The sequence below is a fragment of the Pezoporus occidentalis genome, unplaced genomic scaffold, assembly GCF_034315485.1.
Source record: "Pezoporus occidentalis ecotype Australia unplaced genomic scaffold, CSIRO_AGI_Poc_V1 ctg28, whole genome shotgun sequence".
Classification (NCBI taxonomy): Eukaryota; Metazoa; Chordata; class Aves; order Psittaciformes; family Psittacidae; genus Pezoporus; species Pezoporus occidentalis.
The window spans coordinates 4,330,352-4,348,218 of NW_026914718.1; the positions used below are offsets into that span (position 1 = coordinate 4,330,352).

General features: G+C 42.1%; 1 protein-coding gene across 9 annotated transcripts in view; it reads right to left on the reverse strand.

Annotated features, from left to right (window-relative positions):
• HECW1 (HECT, C2 and WW domain containing E3 ubiquitin protein ligase 1) overlaps nt 1-17,867 on the reverse strand; it is a 253,865-nt gene that overhangs the window by 73,587 nt on the left and 162,411 nt on the right. For 6 of the 9 annotated variants that reach the window (XR_009966068.1, XM_062625356.1, XM_062625357.1 and 3 more), the window contains 4 exons: nt 17,578-17,747; nt 4,908-5,050; nt 2,826-2,926; nt 311-1,672 (listed from right to left, as the gene is read on the reverse strand). Coding sequence is in view for 8 of the 9 variants with exons in the window: in XM_062625356.1 (XP_062481340.1) it covers nt 311-1,672; nt 2,826-2,926; nt 4,908-5,050; nt 17,578-17,747 (1,776 nt within the window). In the remaining variant the exon portion in view is untranslated. The remainder of the gene's footprint in view (nt 1-310; nt 1,673-2,825; nt 2,927-4,907; nt 5,051-17,577; nt 17,748-17,867) is intronic. The other 3 variants (XM_062625355.1, XM_062625358.1, XM_062625359.1) reach the window with 3 other exon arrangements.

Consider the following 17,867-nt stretch of genomic DNA (forward strand, 5'->3'; position numbering starts at 1 on the left):
TAAGGAATGAGTTGGTGGATGTGGTAATTCTGATCTGCCACATAAACACGGTAGCTAATCTTGATCTTATAATGATGCATGTGTATCTACAGGAATCCGTATACACAGATCCCCACCTGATTTATCTGGTTTGGCTGGGATTTTTAAGGACAGGCTCAATTATACAACCTTCCCTGATATCTGGCCCAGCTCACAGCCCCCAAATTTGTACGAAATAAACTGTGAGCAATCTGAGACCTTGATTATCTGATGCCTTCTGTGACATCCAGATAATCAGGGTTGCTCAGCGCATCAGTTCTCAGGATCTAACCTTCTCTTCTGCTGCTTGGACCTGCTACTGGGGTGTCTAGACTCTCTGCAGCTCTTTGTGGGTTCCCACCATGAGCTACTAGTTCATCTGGCCACTGGGAGGAGCCATCCACTTGCTCCCTGTCCAGCTCAGGGCTCTGCACTGAATCTGGCACTGACTCGAAAGCACTGTTCTCTTCCTCATCATCATCCTGTGAGGAAAAGACCGTGCTCTCGGAAATCTTTGCACTGTCGACAGAGGAGAAGCGGGTATGGCTGGAGAAGCGATTGTTACTGTCATAACAGGAGGTGCTGTAGCATGAAGTGCTGTAGCAGGAGGTACTGTAGCAGGAGGTGCTGTAGCAAGAGGGGCTGTAGCAAGAGGTGTCGCACGCCTCACACTCGTCACCATTGGGCCTGGAGCTTGACTCGCTCTCGCTTCCTGTCCTGGGGTGTTCCCCATCCAACAGCCCATCATTTAATTCAGAGAGTTGCTCATCCAAGGTTCCAGGAGGCACCGTGCTCTGGCTGAAGTTCTCTTCAGCCTCATGTTCCAGAGGTGGCTCTGCTGCCACTGTCTCACTCTCACTGACCACCTCTTTATCCAATGCCTCCTTGACTGTAGATTCCTCATCGTTCTCCCCAGCATTGCCACCATCTTGGTCTTCTTCCCCATCGCTGCTCATCTGTGCGGAGGGCAGACTGTGGAGCAGGTTGTGGATCCGTATGTAGTGTGTGCGAGGGGTCTCTGGTTCACCACAAGCTGAAGCTATGACTGTCTCGAGTTCAGACACAGGCAGGGAGCATGGCCTGTTTTTCCTCTTTGCTGTGGTCCTCAGTTGCAGCTTGTTGTCTTCTTCCTCCTGGGCTGCAGCCCCTTCTTCCTGACTTTTCTCTACGTCCTTGCCAGCATGCACATCTGCACTCACCTCATCAGTATCTAACGTTTCGATGCTGGTCAAGACTTCACCATCTCCCTGAGTACCAGAATTGACATTGTTATTTTCCCTAACTTCAGTCTCAGGAGGAGACATGCAAGCCAGCAGAGCCAGCTGCTCCGTGAGGTCCGTAGCACTCAAAGAAGGCAGTGCTTCTCCTGGGATGGATTCCAAGGGCTCAGGAACTTGCACTGTATCAACCTCCCCATCTCCTGCTAGCTCTTCATTTAAGCTGTTCTGGTTGACTTCCCCAGGAGGTTTGACAGCCCCTGGGCTATCGACACTGTTCACACTGTATCCATTTAGCTGTTCTGGAGCTGTACTTTCTGAGGTCACTGTGTTGATGCATGGAGGCTCACCGAGGCTTTCCTCTGTGGGGTTGTTCACGGGGCTTTCCTGGAGTTCAGCTGGCTCAGGATCTGCACTAATGGAGACCTCTTCATCATCTGTATGAGATAGGAAAAGAAATTACTTACTCCTTTAACAAGAAGTGTTGACTGAACCAGAAGCTTGGCTGTGGGGGCACAGGTATCCACAGCAATCTGAGAAAATTGAAAGCATAAATTACAGTGTGAAATGAGTGGGAAACTGAGAAACTATCAAGAAATGACACATTTTTTGTTTTGCTAGGCAGTCTTTGTAGAGTGGATTTAACAATCAGGGGGCTTACTAATGATGATAATCTGTATGCAGCACCCTGGCTCCTTGCAACATAACCTGAAGGAAAGAGGTTCTTGAAACTACTCTTTGAGACAAACTGGCATTGGAGGGAATATCATGGGTATGACAATGAAGTCTTTTAATGAAGTTTTTCTTGTCATGCTGAAGCTGACAGCACACCACAACAGAGAAACTAGACTTTTTCACACCACTGAAAGGCAGAAGCTTTCCCCAAAACATCCTTTGATGTGATCCTCAACTGTACCACCTCCTCCCAGATACCAGACAAGCTGGGGTCTTTCACGCCATCCCAAGCGTACCTGAGAGGGCACTAGCACAGAGATGCAAGGAGCCCCCAAGCAACGCTCTTGAGATATTGACATGAAAGCCAAGGTTCAAACTTACACCATCATGACAGTGACTTCCTAATAACTACAAGAGAAAGTTAACCAAAACCAAACCAAAAGGGAGGGAAGGAGGGGAACATTGATTATTTTACTTAGGTTTTTCATTAAAAATAATCAAAATAACATAGTTTCTAACAATCTTTACTATTACATTCTCTGTTTTTATTTATGAAGTGATGAAATTCAGATGACTGCAAGTGTCCATGTAAGCAGTTCCCCAGGACAGGTAATTGAGGAGCAGATGATAATTTAGTTTTCCATCCTCTTCTCTCCCAGTGATGTGGCAGAGTATTTGAAACAGCCAAGAAGAGATGAACATGAGACACCAGTACCTCTAAGCTAAGGGGAAACAGGGAAGAAGCTGTGACTCACAATGCATCCTGTGATGGGGAACTTTATGGACTGTCCTTTGCTCATGAGTGTACCTAAAGTCCCAGAGCAGTCAGGAATAAATTCAGATTTCTGAGGAGAAAGAATGCAAAGCAAAAAAGAACAAGACCTAGATAAATGATAGATTAAGACTGAGAATTACCTGGATGGATGGAAGAAGTTATCTCAAATCGGAACTGCAGCTGGCCACTGACATGATCTGTAGGAAGCCTGCGACCCAGAGTGTAGCTTACAACCCTGTCCCTGCAAGAAAACAAATATTGTCACAATAGACTATAACCTACCCAACATCTACTGTGCATAGATAAAGCTGCTGTGGCCTACAAAAACACACAGTGGTTTTCCAAGGCTATTCAACCCAGCCATGAGGGCATGTTGACTTCCATACGAGAGAAAGAATGGCAGAGAAGGAGAGGACAATGTCTTCAATTACAATGGAAAAGCTGAATCAGTGACTAGATAGGCTTCTGGGATACATGAGCACGTATGCATATATATAGAGAGAGAAGGGTGGGAATGGAACTTCTGCAGTATGGGTATGAAAATACCAACACGGCAAGCAAATAACTCCCACTTCTGCTATTGTAGCAAGACTCCCTGCTGATCTGACCTTACCTATCCTTCCATAGAACCTCACTTTTCTGTATTTCCTTCCCTTCACCATCTGCATAAAATTCAGCTTTCCTGGTCTTTCCTTTAATATCCTGTACAGGACAGTCCCCGCTTACCACCTTCTCTTTCCAAATTGGCTGAATGACTGCTCTTCATCTCTTTCCACCCCTCTTACCTCTATGAAGCTGAAATATCAGGAGAACACCTTCCTGACAAGGTTGATCAATGACTCCATTCTGTCCTTGTGCAGGTCCCTCCCTTTGCCACACTTCATCCACCCCTCAGAACAGAATGAAACTATAGAAGAGATTAACTTCCCAGCTGCCCAAAATGAGGCTGAATCAATGTTTGCAAAGCATTTCTTGAGTGTAAAGGGTTCACTAAATATTTATGCATCTTTGAAGAAACATAGTTCATTTCCAGTTGGGCCCAATTATTTCCTAGGATATAGTTTCACATGCATCAGAAAGTCATGTAAATGAGACGATCACAAGATTTGTGTATGACCTTTCTGAACTTGTGTGTATACTTCTCATTGAGCTTGCCTGAGATTTAAAAGCCACTATAGTATTAAAACTAAGCCAGAAAGTATATAATTAGATAGACAGTGTTTACAAAAAGGAAGTAAAATAGGAAGATATAATCAGAAAATGATGAGGAATCTTCTCATACAGAGGGAAGCCAATGATATCAGTTATAGGGCTCTACCTTCTCCAAGCTGTTCTTTTCCATCTGGTTTCTAAAAAGCTACTCTATCCTCTCTACATGAGAAACAGGGAGGTAGCTTAGTCCCTTCTGGTACATTCAGCTGTCAATATCACAGCCAGTTTCTGAACCAGCTGTTCGAAAACACTTCCAACAAGCTCAGCTTCCTGCTGTTCTGCTGAATTGAGATCCAATTTTCAGAATTGCCTTCTTGGAAACTGCATTGCGTATGCTCTCCTCAGGAGATGACTCTTTCTCTCCCCACTCCTCAAGGTCTGAACCTTACAAGTTTAGAACCAACTTTTTGGTTTTTGAATACTACCTATCTTCCTCAAATTGGTTTGTGTTACTTTGGCAGCATACACCTTCCCAGGACTTTCATGCAAAGGCGAAGCAGGGCAGGGCTTGTGAGCTCAAGTGAAGTGGTTATTCCTTGGTAGTAGGGTAGGGTCAGAAAGATTTAGCTACAACATGTCACAGTTTTGTTTTTTTTTTTAATAGCATTTCCACTGTCCAGAAATTAAAGGGAGGAGGAACAGGTCTGGCACAATTTTAGCCCATAGGTAATTCCCTGAAACATGAAAACAGCCTGTTGATAACATTAAAAGAATATTAATATTGAAAATATTGCACTCTCCATATTCGCAGCCATAATATACAAAACAGTCTTCTTTCCTAAACGCCAGTTCTCACTTTTCCAAATGCAATGGATAAGGTTACAGAGGGAATTCTTTTTCTGGCCCATAGTCCTATAAATTCTAATTAAGACCAAGATAATTCATCAGACAACTGTCAGTCTAATAACTCCTCCTCAACATCATTATATCACTATAACGATATCTCACCAGGGACTTCAAAACAGCAACACACTTGTTAAACATCAGAGTAGCATAAGCAGCAAATTTACCCTATGGCATGTCTTTCCAAGAGGCGCTGAACTGGCATAGAGAGTTTTCCCAGGAAGCGCTTGATGATGGGCCGGCTCTTTGCAAATTTGTCTTTAACTTCTATTTCCAGGACATCCGTGGGTAGGGAGACAAAGCTGAATTGCTGCAATAAAGGAAGAGCACAGGACATGAAGCTGATGGCTGGGCAAAACAGTACACAGTTGCTCATGGCTTATGGACCTGTGTAAGCCTCTGGCTTTTTCACAGGACAGAAACAGTCCTTGCACCCCAAGGCACAGGCCTACAAAATAAAAAGAGCTTGGCCTCAAAGCAGGCAGGTGAAAGTACCTATAGGGGCTGCGTAATGCTGCAGAAGCAGGCTTGAGGAATGCATGGATTTCATGGATTCATGTCATGGTAGCACCCAAACACTTCAAACAAGGCTTGCCAATGGTAAGGATGCTATACCTACAGAAATCTAATGAACTCTGCCCTAGCAATGGTCACTGATCTAAATGTAATTGAACAGATTTTATGTTGGTTTTCTTTTTTTCTTTCCTTTATTTCCCCTCCCTCCCTGCCCCAAGACCTCAAAACATTAAAAAGCTGCACGTAAGTACAAGTGAACTGGCAGCCTGAAGAGATGTTTACTCAGCATTTCCCTCCAAGCGAATTTAGTCCTCTTTACAATCATGTGGCCATTTGTGGTATTTTGGCTGGGAGGCACACCTCAGCAACTGAGAAGTGAGGATCTAGTGAGGTGAAGGATCACAGTTTTCAGATACATCCCTCTGTTGCTCTGTTGCTCATCCCTGTCCCAACTCTAAAAGGAAAAACTCTGAAAATACTGTTTATGTGGACCAAGTCCCTAGCCTGGTTTACAGCATGGTCCCACAAAGAGCTAAGTCAAAAGGTGAGACAGGGCACAGGCTACTGGAACAAACAATACAGGGGAAGATAGGAATGGCACCATCTAAAACTGTTGCTGCCACCAAGTGCTTTGAAACATGTGTCCACCACCTCAGCCAAACTGGTTTTCAAAAGATCAATTTTTATTTTTTAGTAATATTTCAATAAGCTTTTAGGGACTGTGTGCATGCAAAGCTGAGGTAGGAACACAGAGGGTGATATTTTAGGTTGCAGGAGCAAGGAAATCCATGTGTACAGGTTCTAAACCTGGGAGGATTAGGGCACCTGGAGAGGCTTGGATCTCCCCAAAGGGAAAGCAAAGCTCTGGTTAGTGAAAATAGTGAAAAGCAAATGTATTAGATAACATGGCCCTGCTATCTCCAAGACTGGCTCAATCCAGCACACACTTGGAGCTGGTGACATAGGTCACAATCATTTTTCCAAACAGACCTGCTAGTACTAGTATATCATTATTCAAAGAAAGCACATCTCTGCTGTGGTGTGCAGTAGTAGCAAAGCTGTAAGGTTGCTGTTCACCTCACAGAAAGGTCAGCATTGAACCAGAAGACAACTTCTGTAGTAAGTGAATACTGAGATGGATGAAAGGATTTTCTAGCTTTCCCGCTGCCAAAAACAATCTTCACAACAGAATCATGCTCTGGGTTATTGAGGCCTGAGTTAAGCCCTAAATTGCTTGCTCTATTGAATCATGATCTAATTTTCAGAAATGCTCAATTCAAACAGCTTCAAGTGAAACCAGCGAGCGGGATATTCTGTTAATCAGGCCCTGCAAAAATGCAAATCATCAGAGAAATACAATTCAAGTAACAGCAAAAGTGTTACTTAATTCTTATTTTCTTCTGTATCTTTGCAACAGGTTACCAAAGAAGATAAACCTAACAAAAAGGAGAACATTAATTCTCCATGTATATTGAAAGTTGCTTTATAAAACTAAGTTGTATCATCATTACTGTTTCACCTGCTAAAAAACCCTCTGATAACTGCCATTTCATGACACTTACAATGAAACCAGAAGGGAATTAACTTTTAACTGAACAAGGGTATTGTAACATACAGCAATTTGCCATTTAATGAATTCTCTATTACTCTTCTGTTGACACCTCTACTGTAAAAAAGTTTCTGTGGGGTAGAGCATGCACACACACAGGTGAAGGCTGAACTGTTCATAAGTGGAAAGTAAAACGTAGGTTACTGATCTGCACCTTCCTATGTTATTAGTATTTTGTCTTGTACAGCTCTGAAGCAAATCAGACTCTGCTTGTGTGTTTGTTTCCATAGTATCAGGTAGAACCAAGCCTGACAGCTCTTTCCTGGCACAAGAAACACACTGACATTTTCCAGAGTAATTCTCAGCACCTGAGCAGTGAGTATGGATGCACAAAGCAAGGTGTTCCAGCATCAACCAAAGGAAATATCATTTTTTCCTTGAACAGGAGTGCTCCTCAGATGTACAAATGCCAGGATATTCCATGCAATCTGGAAAATCAAACTTTGTGCTGATTTCTTCACCTGCCAACCACACTGCATGTGAGGACACATGAGACTGCCCTGTGACCAGCCTCTTGTCCATGATCACAGTTCCTAAATGGTTCTTCTGGGAGGCTGTTTCAATGCATAAACCAGCAGCATTTTGGAAATGCAATTAAGCCATTAAAACCAGAAGCTTTCTGTGGTGAAGCTGAAAGGTTTTGCCATTTGAAGACAACTGCAGTTTGAGATCAAAAGTGAACTCAGTGAAATGGGTTTGGAGACAACTTGTAAAATAGTGATAATTTTACATCATTCAGTTTTCCGCTACCTAAACACTTGGTCCTGCTGGTGCTCTCCTGTAGTAATGGGCAAGATCATTCTAAGGCAATCCCTGACTGTGGATGCTTCAGGCCCAGGCCATCCAAACTCAAAAGCCCAAAGGGATCCTTGTTTGAAGAACACACAGGCCTCTGGCCCTTTGAAAGATGGATCCCAGCGGAACACCTCGGTTTGAGAACTCAGAAGCTTTTAAATACATTTTCAAAACCATCAATCACTTTTGAAAACACGCAGGCTCTGGTGATATTTAAAGATGGGACTGTTGTGTTTGCATGCGGAAGTAAACCTCCATCAAACCCACGTCTTCTTCTCTTCCTTCACCTTCTGTTTGGACAGGTGTCAGCCCCCATAACTTAGCCATGAAACACTGGCTGCATTTACGTTGTTCAAAGCCTTGGCCTTTACTATTCTATCTGGAAGAGAAAGGACCCTGTGTTTCATGGTCATCTTCAATATAGTTATCCTAACACAGTAGTCATATATCATTTCATGGTTGCACAGAAAAAAAGAATACAAGAACTTCAGCTCAAATGAGCTCAAATATCTTATTTTAACAAAACTTTCCGTTTTTCTGGCAGTCGCTCCTTGAAGCTGGATTCTCTCATGTTTTGCAGCTAGTATTGGCTACCATGCATTTTCCTTCCCAATCTAAGACAGCAATCTGCAAGCTGTATATTTTCATTGGGGTCACAGCTCATTCTGGGGGCTTGTTCATTGGTTTGGGTTTTTTTTTGCCCCAAAAATGTAAGTTCCTTTGATCACCACCATTAGTGCAAACTCTGCAAGAATGGTCAATAACTCCCTGGAACCTGCTAGAATCCAAAGACACTAAAGTTTACAGTGAGACTACCTGGATGTAGAAGGGTGTACTGAAGTTTACATAAATGGGCATTTTCTTCTCAAAGAACAAAGTGAACATGTAATTTCTGGCAGTTTTTATATTCTGATGTTTCAAAAGCTTTAGCCTCTCCAGTTGTCCAGAGCTCCGCCAAACTTGACAATGGCTGCATGGATGTGGTTTGTGATTTCAGCTGAGGCTTTATTTGTACTTGAATACAAAAACACTCAAAGGAAGTAATGGATTTCAACACATTTGCAAAGTCATCTACCAGAACAACTATAGTTTCATGGCTAAAACCCCACCCAAGGAAAAGACTTTGTCTAATGACCGATTCTGTATTTATTTGGATAACAGCAGAAAACAGGACACATGGGAAGAAAATCCACAAATTTTAAGTGATGGCTAGACCTTGATATCTTTACTTGATCCCTAACTGAAATCCAAGTAAAATGCATTATATAAAATGGGGGAGGAGGGGGGAAGGAACTCTTTCAAGGAATAACTGGATCCAAAATTTATGTATGATCTACAGCAGGCAGTAGATGAACAGCTAAGAAACAGTAAGTTAAATCTCTATTCTCTGATTAGCCCAAACCAGTAATTACCTACAATGTTAATTACCTACAATGCTGCATTAGTCACAGTGCATTACCCTGCATATCACATCAACTACTGCTTGGTACAAAATGACTCTTAAAACTTGAGATGATACATGACACAGCACACTCCACTGAAGAGATGGCAGATTGCCTCAATGAAACTGCCAAGAAATTACCATTAAGAACAACCTGTTTCTCACAGGGTGCCTGGCCCTCAAAATAGTCTCAGATGCCATTTTGTCCATGTGATATATCCCCCCGTCTGATCCTTACCAACTAGGGATGAGAGGGCTCCTCTTTATAGGTTATAGATGAGTGGAGATCTTAGACACCCTCACAGCGAGGAGTACTACTGGAAGGATGAGGTGGTGAACCAGCTGCCCCTGTGTCTGATCTGGAAGACCCCCAGATTTAAGACTTTGGAAGTGAGTGTAAGCAAGCTCTGAGCGCTGAGCTCCAGAGGGGAAGACCTTTTAATTTCCCTTTACAAAGGTCTTAGGACTGTACAAGAAATCATAGAATCATAGAATTGTTAGGGTTGGAAAGGACCTTAAGATCATCTAGTTCCAACCCCCCTGCCGTGGGCAGGGACACCTTATGCTAAATCATATCACTCAAGGCCTCGTCCAACCTGGTCTTGAACACTGCCAGAGATGGAGCATTCACAACTTCCCTGGGCAACCCATTCCAGTGCCTCACCACCCTAACAGGAAAGAATTTCCTCCTTATATCCAATCTAAACTTCCCCTGTTTGAGTTTTAACCCGTTACCCCTTGTCCTGCCACTACAGTCTCTAAGGAAGAGTCCCTCTCCAGCATCCCTATAGGCCCCCTTCAGATTCTGGAAGGCTGCTATGAGGTCTCCACGCAGCCTTCTCTTCTCCAGGCTGAACAGCCCCAACTTCCTCAGCCTGTCTTCATACAGGAGGTGCTCCAGTCCCCTGATCATCCTCGTGGCCTCCTCTGGACTTGTTCCAACAGTTCCATGTCCTTTTTATGCTGAGGACACCAGAACTGCACACAATACTCCAGGTGAGGTCTCACAAGAGCAGAGTAGAGGAGCAGGATCACCTCCTTTGACCTGCTGGTCACGCTCCTTTTGATGCAGCCCAGGATACCGTTGGCTTCCTGGGCTGCAAGCGCACACTGTCTGCTCATGTTCATAAACATGAACATGAAAATGGTTATCTGTCAGGTGGATTCCTAAAAGGAAGCTGTATGCAGAAAGTCTGAAGACAAGGAATGATTGAACATCCCTGATATACTGTCACAAGCAGCGGTAAGGAGGCCTTGGGGAGGCTGATGTTTCCTGATCCTTGGAACACACTGGTCGTATCTGCAATGGGAAGACGTGGTACAATGTGAATGGCTCTGGAGAGCAAAGCAGCTGGTGCTGTGCACCTGATTACCACATCCAGACATGCTGCAAGGGTTTTCCTACAAAGTAACTCCAGGCTGGTGCCCTGGGCTAAACTCCCGTTATCATCTGAAAGGTGTCTGGTGCACTCCTGAAGCACATCTCTTGGCTTAGCTTTCACTGAGAGTAATTCAGTTCACATGCTTTCAGACTGCTGAGTGGTGTCTTTAGTGGGTAGAGCAGGAGATCTGCCTTGAAACTGCTCTCTTGAATGGAATGAAAACAGTATTGTAGATGGACCCACTGAATCATTAAGAACTATGATCTATAGAAGTTAGCATTTGTATTATTTTCCCAATATCTTTTTCAATTATTTTCTTTTTTGGGTGTTCTTGCACTCCTCTAGAACTATGATAGATAGGAAATAGACTTGATCTAGAAGCAAAGTCATTGCATCTCTCTACTGTCCCCACTTAGCCGTTTGTCAATAGCCGTCCCATTTGTCAGAGTGGCAGGAGATCCAACAATTGCTTTAATCCTACACACCTAATGAAAAGATAGGAGTAGTAGAACAGGAGACAGAGACTCTATTAATTCCTCACTAAGAGAAAATCTGCATCATTATAGCACATCTTACTAGACACTGAAGAATCTGTACCAGACACAGCCTTAGAACGTGCCTGCCAAAGGAAAAGCTTTAGTTGGTATTTCCTCAGGCAATCAACAAGCCATAAGTAATTATTTCTACTTAATTATAGAAATACAGAGAAGGGAGGGAGTGGGAAAAGCAAGAGTGGAGAGAATCACATCAACATATTAAGTCTTCTTGGGCTAGCAGTGTATCATCAGTTCTGGCTCTAGTTGTTAGTAAGTCATTAGGATTCTCTTTTCATTTACACAGATTTTATACAGCCACCTCCTACAGATCCACTCTCACAGGGACACTAATCAGAATCAAAGCTACCTAGATCCTGCTGACACATTCATTGTCTCACACCATCTCAGTGACCGAAAAGCAAATCTGATTTTACACTACTGCTGCCATCTTCAAGCAAGATCTGAAAACACTGTAGTAAACACCACTGAAGAAGTTTCAGACATTAATCTGCTTTTCAGGGCCTGTTTGCTTTCCAGACCCAGCAACGGTTTTACAGACAGAGATGATTAATTTTCTTAATGTGAACAGATCTTGTGGGGGTTTAATACACAATTTACATATGGCGAATGAAGGCATGTGCTTATGCTGACCTGGCAGAATACATCTATATCCACTTATAAGATAACAGAACCATTTCCAGAGCTCTAGATGAGTTTTCAAGAAAGGCAACTAATGATGATTAATTTCTGTGCTTTATTTTTACCGATATTATTTACATCCCTGAATATGGGCAGATCACCGTGATCAGCTCTCAGTAACACTATCAAGGAAATTGTTAAAATGAACACAGTATGCCCATTAGCACCAATTAGACAAGTTAAGTGCAAGTCAAGTTCTTTAACAATAGTCAGCATAATAACTGGTGAAAGGTAGATAATACATTGGTGATAGGAAGAAGTAGGCTCTTGATTTGGAGCTGAATAAACTACAGAATTAAAAAGAAAATTTATTTGAGATATCTGTCATACCACAGGGATGATAAAAGTTGAAGCAAATCTTAAAAGGCTGTAAATTACATTGGATGGATGAAGACAGACTTAGTCTTTCAGCTGAACATTTCATTAGTGGGCTCTTTGTTTCAAATACTTTATTGAAACAACTACACTTCTAATGTACTCACCACTCTCCATCTGTATCCCCATTCAAAAACCTTCTCTACGTATCTCTTCTCCCCCATATAATGCTACCCATATGAACAACAGGGTAAGATCAAAGGGAATTCCAGATTCTTAAAACTTACTACAGTGCTTCTCTATGGCAATACAAAATATTACAGAGTCAGAAGTGTTAAGCACAGAGTTCCACTGCTCCTAAAGGCTGGGACAGGCCTATGTGTCCTCTGAGAGCATCCTGGAATTCAGCACTGACTGCAAGGTGTCACATCCAATGCAGCACCTTATGCATGGCACAACATTTGTTTGCTTTTTCCCTGCACTAAGAGGGATGCACAATATGTGGTGTTTTACTAAAGTTGAATTCAATCCTTTCTAATGAACTTCTTCAAAGTTGGACAGTGCCTTCAGCAAATTGGCTTCTTAGACTGCTCCCTCAGAACTCAGAATCACTAATCCCTCAGATTTCTTCTGTACTGAAAACAAGGAATAAAAAAAGTCTTTGCTAGTTCACATATTGCACAACACTCATCATGAATTCTCTCTGATGGCTTACATAGCTTTGCAAGATGTCTCTTACTCTATTAATGGCAAATTTCAGCCCTAAAACATTAGAAATTGAAAGAACTTCTGGATAAATCAAGTGCAAACACTGCTTAAAGAGTCAGGGTTTTTCTTCATCTCTTACTAGCTCAGCATAGACTGAGCATATTTGAGCACTCTCATGAGCACTCATAAACAAGGTTAGTAAGACTGATAGTCTACTGGGATGCAGAAGTTGCAATTAAAAAGCATTTCAGAAGAATAACACATTAAACAAAAAACCTAGACAATTTTTTCACACCATAACTAATTTCTGGAGAAACTGAAGTTGTCTTGGGCTTTCACACTTCAATCATCACCAGATATTAAAATAACTACAGCTGTAAAATCACAGCTTTTCTGAGTAATCAAACTATGTTTTACACTTTACCTGTCCATGTGTGCAGAAATGTCATACACTGAAGCTACCACCCACAAGGGTCCACTCAGTCCCAATGACGCCTTTAGCAAATTCATACTGAATTCACACTCTGGCTTTCATTGCACCTAAATTGCATTTATGCTTAGGTGTAAAGGCCTCCAATTTATGCAACTGATTCTTTTGTATTTAGCAGTAAAAGGGAGAAAAAGATATCTAAGTTAAACAATAAATAAGTAGTTCAATCAGTGTGATGTTCCTTTTTTCATTAGGACTTCTGGTGAAATCATTCAATGGTTCTGTGAGCAGGACTGTCAGCATCTAGTGCTCTGAATATCAGATCAAAATTAGATCAAAAATAACCTACTTTAGGTTAAATTCATACCATTGATTCAAATACATTTAAGCATCCTTACTAGTTTAGCTCTGTTCTGGAAAGACTCACCTTTTATGAAGTATCCCCTGCCTGTATCACTGTAGGTTTCTGCTACAATAGGTAGTATCCATCCTATCAGCCAACATAAAGCCTCAAGAGAAGCAGAATGCTACCATAAACCCCATATAGCATGATATGGCTACTTCGACAAGTGTCTTTCAGTCCATCATGCATCAGTCCAGCATTTATGATCACAGAATCAATGCCTGACTTACAAATCTGCATCACAACAAAAGAAGTTACAAACCAGCACTCAAGTCAGCTGGCATTCTTGCAGGCAGCATGCAAACCCATCACTGATGATGGCCTGCGCTAGAGAATCCCTATCTCCCCAAACTAACTCCTTCGGGCATTCAAGCCCCTGCCAGCTTCCTTCGTCTGCTTTTGTACTGGTAATCTGAAGAGACAGGTTATGCGGAAATCACGTGTTATATCTCTGAAAGGTTGTGGGTTATCTGAGGTGCAGAGAGTACAAGTTACACATGTGAAAATACTGTAATTCTGTTTATGAGATCTGACACGTTAACTACTATTTGTCAAGTGCTCTTGCAACTGAACACCTCTGCTTATACACATCAATTAAGTCACCAGTGAAACACAGCTATCTTCAGAGTGATAAGCAGCACTATTTTTGTGCATTGGCTATAATTTAACAGGATTTGTGAAGTCTGAGGCAAAGAAACAAACAGCGAAGCTGCAGGGAGTTGAGATAGTATTTATCCTAGTACTGGGCTCCCACTTGAAAGCAATCTATTCTTCCAGAGCTGGAACTACTAGAGTTGAAATTCAATGCATCATTTAACAGGTGACACTTCCTAACTGTTTTAACTATGCTGGATAGTTGCGACAGCCTATTTTATAGTCGTCTCTCTGGCCATTCCTTGAAGCTCTCAATCCACTCACTAGTGAATGAACAGAAACTGAAGCAGCAGTTAGATCAAACTGTCACAGTTAAAGAATGTCTAAGCGAAAGTCCAGAGGCTTTAAGTACTTTATCTGCAAAACCATACAGAGAACTTCTTAACCAGCTGGAGGTATGTGAACTACTTTTTAAACCACTTTGCTTGGTTGCTTATGGTCCCCAGTGATCTCTATTGCTTGTCTGAACTCTCTGTCCCTTTACTGCTTGCTGACAAATTAATCTTCTTAAAAGGAGCTTCTTCCAAAGAACGTGACAGCAGACACATTGCCTCAATATGAATCAAAATGGGATAAGGTCATTATTTTTCTTGTATCAATATTAGAAGAGATGATCAACATTCACCTGTCTCAATTCTACTAGATGGACAGAAGACTTGGGAAGTGGGCACTTCCTTTGCATTTTAAGTCAAACCAGCATGACAGGACAACTCACCCACTAGGCTCTTGATGCTCTTTGGACTGCCAGCACAATGTCTGCTTAACCTAAGGGTTTACAGTCAAGCTATGCAGTGCCATGTGCTGTCCAGGAACTCACTCACTTCATTTAACAGTATATAAGTTGCTGATATCACATACTACTCCTCAATTAGAGAGCAATTTCCATTTCCTTATGTCCTCTTGTATTGCAAAACAGAGCAATGGAAGAATAGCTCTAAGTCAGGATAACTTCTGCTGAACAGTATTCGAACAGTCTGTGAATTTATGATCATCAACATTACATGAGACAGATGAGAAATTGCCTGAGGTCTCATGGTTATTTTGATAGTTTTATTTCCCTATTCCAGATTTTTTTCACGTTTAGCAGCCAAAACAAATCAGAATGTAATTCAACTGAGAAACAAACAAAAACCCCAACCAAAACCATCAAAACACCCCTCCTCCCTCCCCCCCAAAACCCACCATTCCTCCCCTCCTATTTACATGTGGTGACACAGAACCTAAGGAAAGAATCACCCTTCTGAAACAATATATTGCCTAAAATATTTTTTGAGGAAAACAGCTAGCAACCGATCTATTTAATGGAATGGCAATGATTTCTCAGTATTTTACCCTTCATATATTCACTTCCATCAGTGAAAAGGGTAGACAGAAGAATAGCTACCACCATGATTCAGCAATAGCTTACAGTCTTCCGTTTCCCCTTGTCCCATAAAGGGACAAAGTTGAAGAAGATAAGGCCAAGGGTGTTCTGTGCAATAGAAACCAAGGTGGGTTTTCAGTAACAAAGACTTCAGAGTAGCTGATGTGCACAGACTGCAACACAAATGCATACACTTAAACTTCTCAGCATTAGCTGAAGAGAATGCAGAAGGAGAACACGTTGGCTGTTTTAGACTCCTTGGCCACGACGAGGCTGACAAGAGAAAGGGAGAAGCAGTGTGCTTGCGTGCAACCAGGAAAACCAGGGGTTGAAGAGAGAAGCTAGAAGCCAGCTGTGCTCTTCTGCTTTGTGATGTCCATAATTAGGCCATTTTATTGTTTCTCCTTTTCTCACTGCCGAGCTCTACTGGAAAAGAAGTGTCAGCCCACAAACTCAGCCATCCCACATGGCCTGAGGAGAAGACGCCCTTGACATTTTATCAGGGCCAAATTCTTACTCTTTGGTTATTTTATCTTCCAGCAGTGCAAAAGGACCTTGAAATGAGAACAATTTTTATCGACTGGGGGCTGTCTTGGTTGGGAGAAGACTTTCTGACTATTGTGCAATTCTAAAAAGCCTATTTTCAGCCTTCATCACTCTTTGGATAAGGAGAGTCTGTGTGCCATCTCAGCAGTTAACTGCCCGATACAGAATGGTGGGTCCACATTCATATCCTGTGTCCTCCTCTGAATGTTAACTCCTGGCATCCACACTTGCTGCCAGCTCCCACAATCACCCGTACTGAGCATGACACACACATACAGCAGATTTCCCCTTCATGCCTGTCTGCCTCTAGGCCTATGTCTTATGCACTTCACTGAAAGATCTCTGCCAGCTCCCTGATCTTCCATGTCAGTTCCAGCTCCTCAGCTTGGCCTGGGACTCCTCAGCCAGATACTTCTGATGCTTGGAGCCACAGAGTAGTTACGGCTTGGTGGATGCCTCACGACAGGGGCTTCCACTTAATTAAGTCCTGTTAGAAGGCGTTTTTTTCAGACTTTCAAAGTTCTACCTCCTGCCACATAAACTCCCCCCTAGGCTCACCTGTCACATATTCTGATGTGGTACCCAGCTTCTTGAACATCCTCTTCCAGGTAGAGAATTCAGTGACATTTCTGCTGTCTTTTTTCCTGCCACTTACAGTGCCATGTCTATACAGCTTGACCTAATTATCCCTAAACCACTTTACAACTTGCATTTTAATTTGAATAAATCTATTTAGTCTATTTATTTACTTTATTTATTTACTCTTTCCTGCAGTGAAGATGCTGGTCTGACAGAGAATGCCAGTAAATCACACCCATTATGTCAGGCGCCTTTAATTCCAAAGTGATTCCTTATTCTTTGCTGCCTGTTGCCATTCTGTGTGTAATTTAAAAACAGCAGGCAGCAATTGAACTCTCAGATCTCATTAATACCTCCTAAGCCCTTCCAACAAGAAGCAGCAGACTAGAGAGTATTTCTTCAAGGTGATGGGCAAATGTGCCAAAGTTGCTTTTAATTTATACTGCCACTGACACTTTTCAATCACATAGATTCTTTTCATTTGCTTGCTGTACTTCTTCTGCTTTATATAATGTCTCCTCTCAGTGTAAGAGCACCATGCAAAACTAGCAGCAGCCTTTCAGGCTATCCAAGTGTATTTTTCAATTCTGTTTTATGCTTGCCTTCAATAATTAACAACTTCATAAATTACAGCCATAAGGGACAACCTATACTGCAAGTTTTAGCGTATCAATCATCTTTGTAACTAGATATAAGCCTTTTGCGTTAAGACAAGAAGTCATGAAATGCATCAAGCACAGTTGGGTCAACAACTATTTAGCCAAGGAAGGAATTAAAATAAATCCGAAAAAAGTCCATAAGGATACTGCTAGAGTTATTTCTTGTAGTAAGAAAAGTCAGCTCAACACTCAGAGTGCTTACCTCTCCTTGCCAGACTGGGTTAACAGTATTACACATGATCTTAGATCTCTTCTCCTGTCCATGGTGAGGGAGTGCTGGGAAGATGCTATGTTTTCCTGGCTGGATGGAAATCTTCAGATAAGGGTCTGGATTGAAGAACATTCCTTTCTTCAGACCAAAAGCCTGGAAATCTGAAAGAAAGTAAAAAACCTGATTATTTCTCACATTCCAAGTAACTCTTTGTATGTGAGAAAAAGCATAAGGAAACTGGTAAGGAATTCAAGTAATATGGCAGGGATATGAAAAAACTC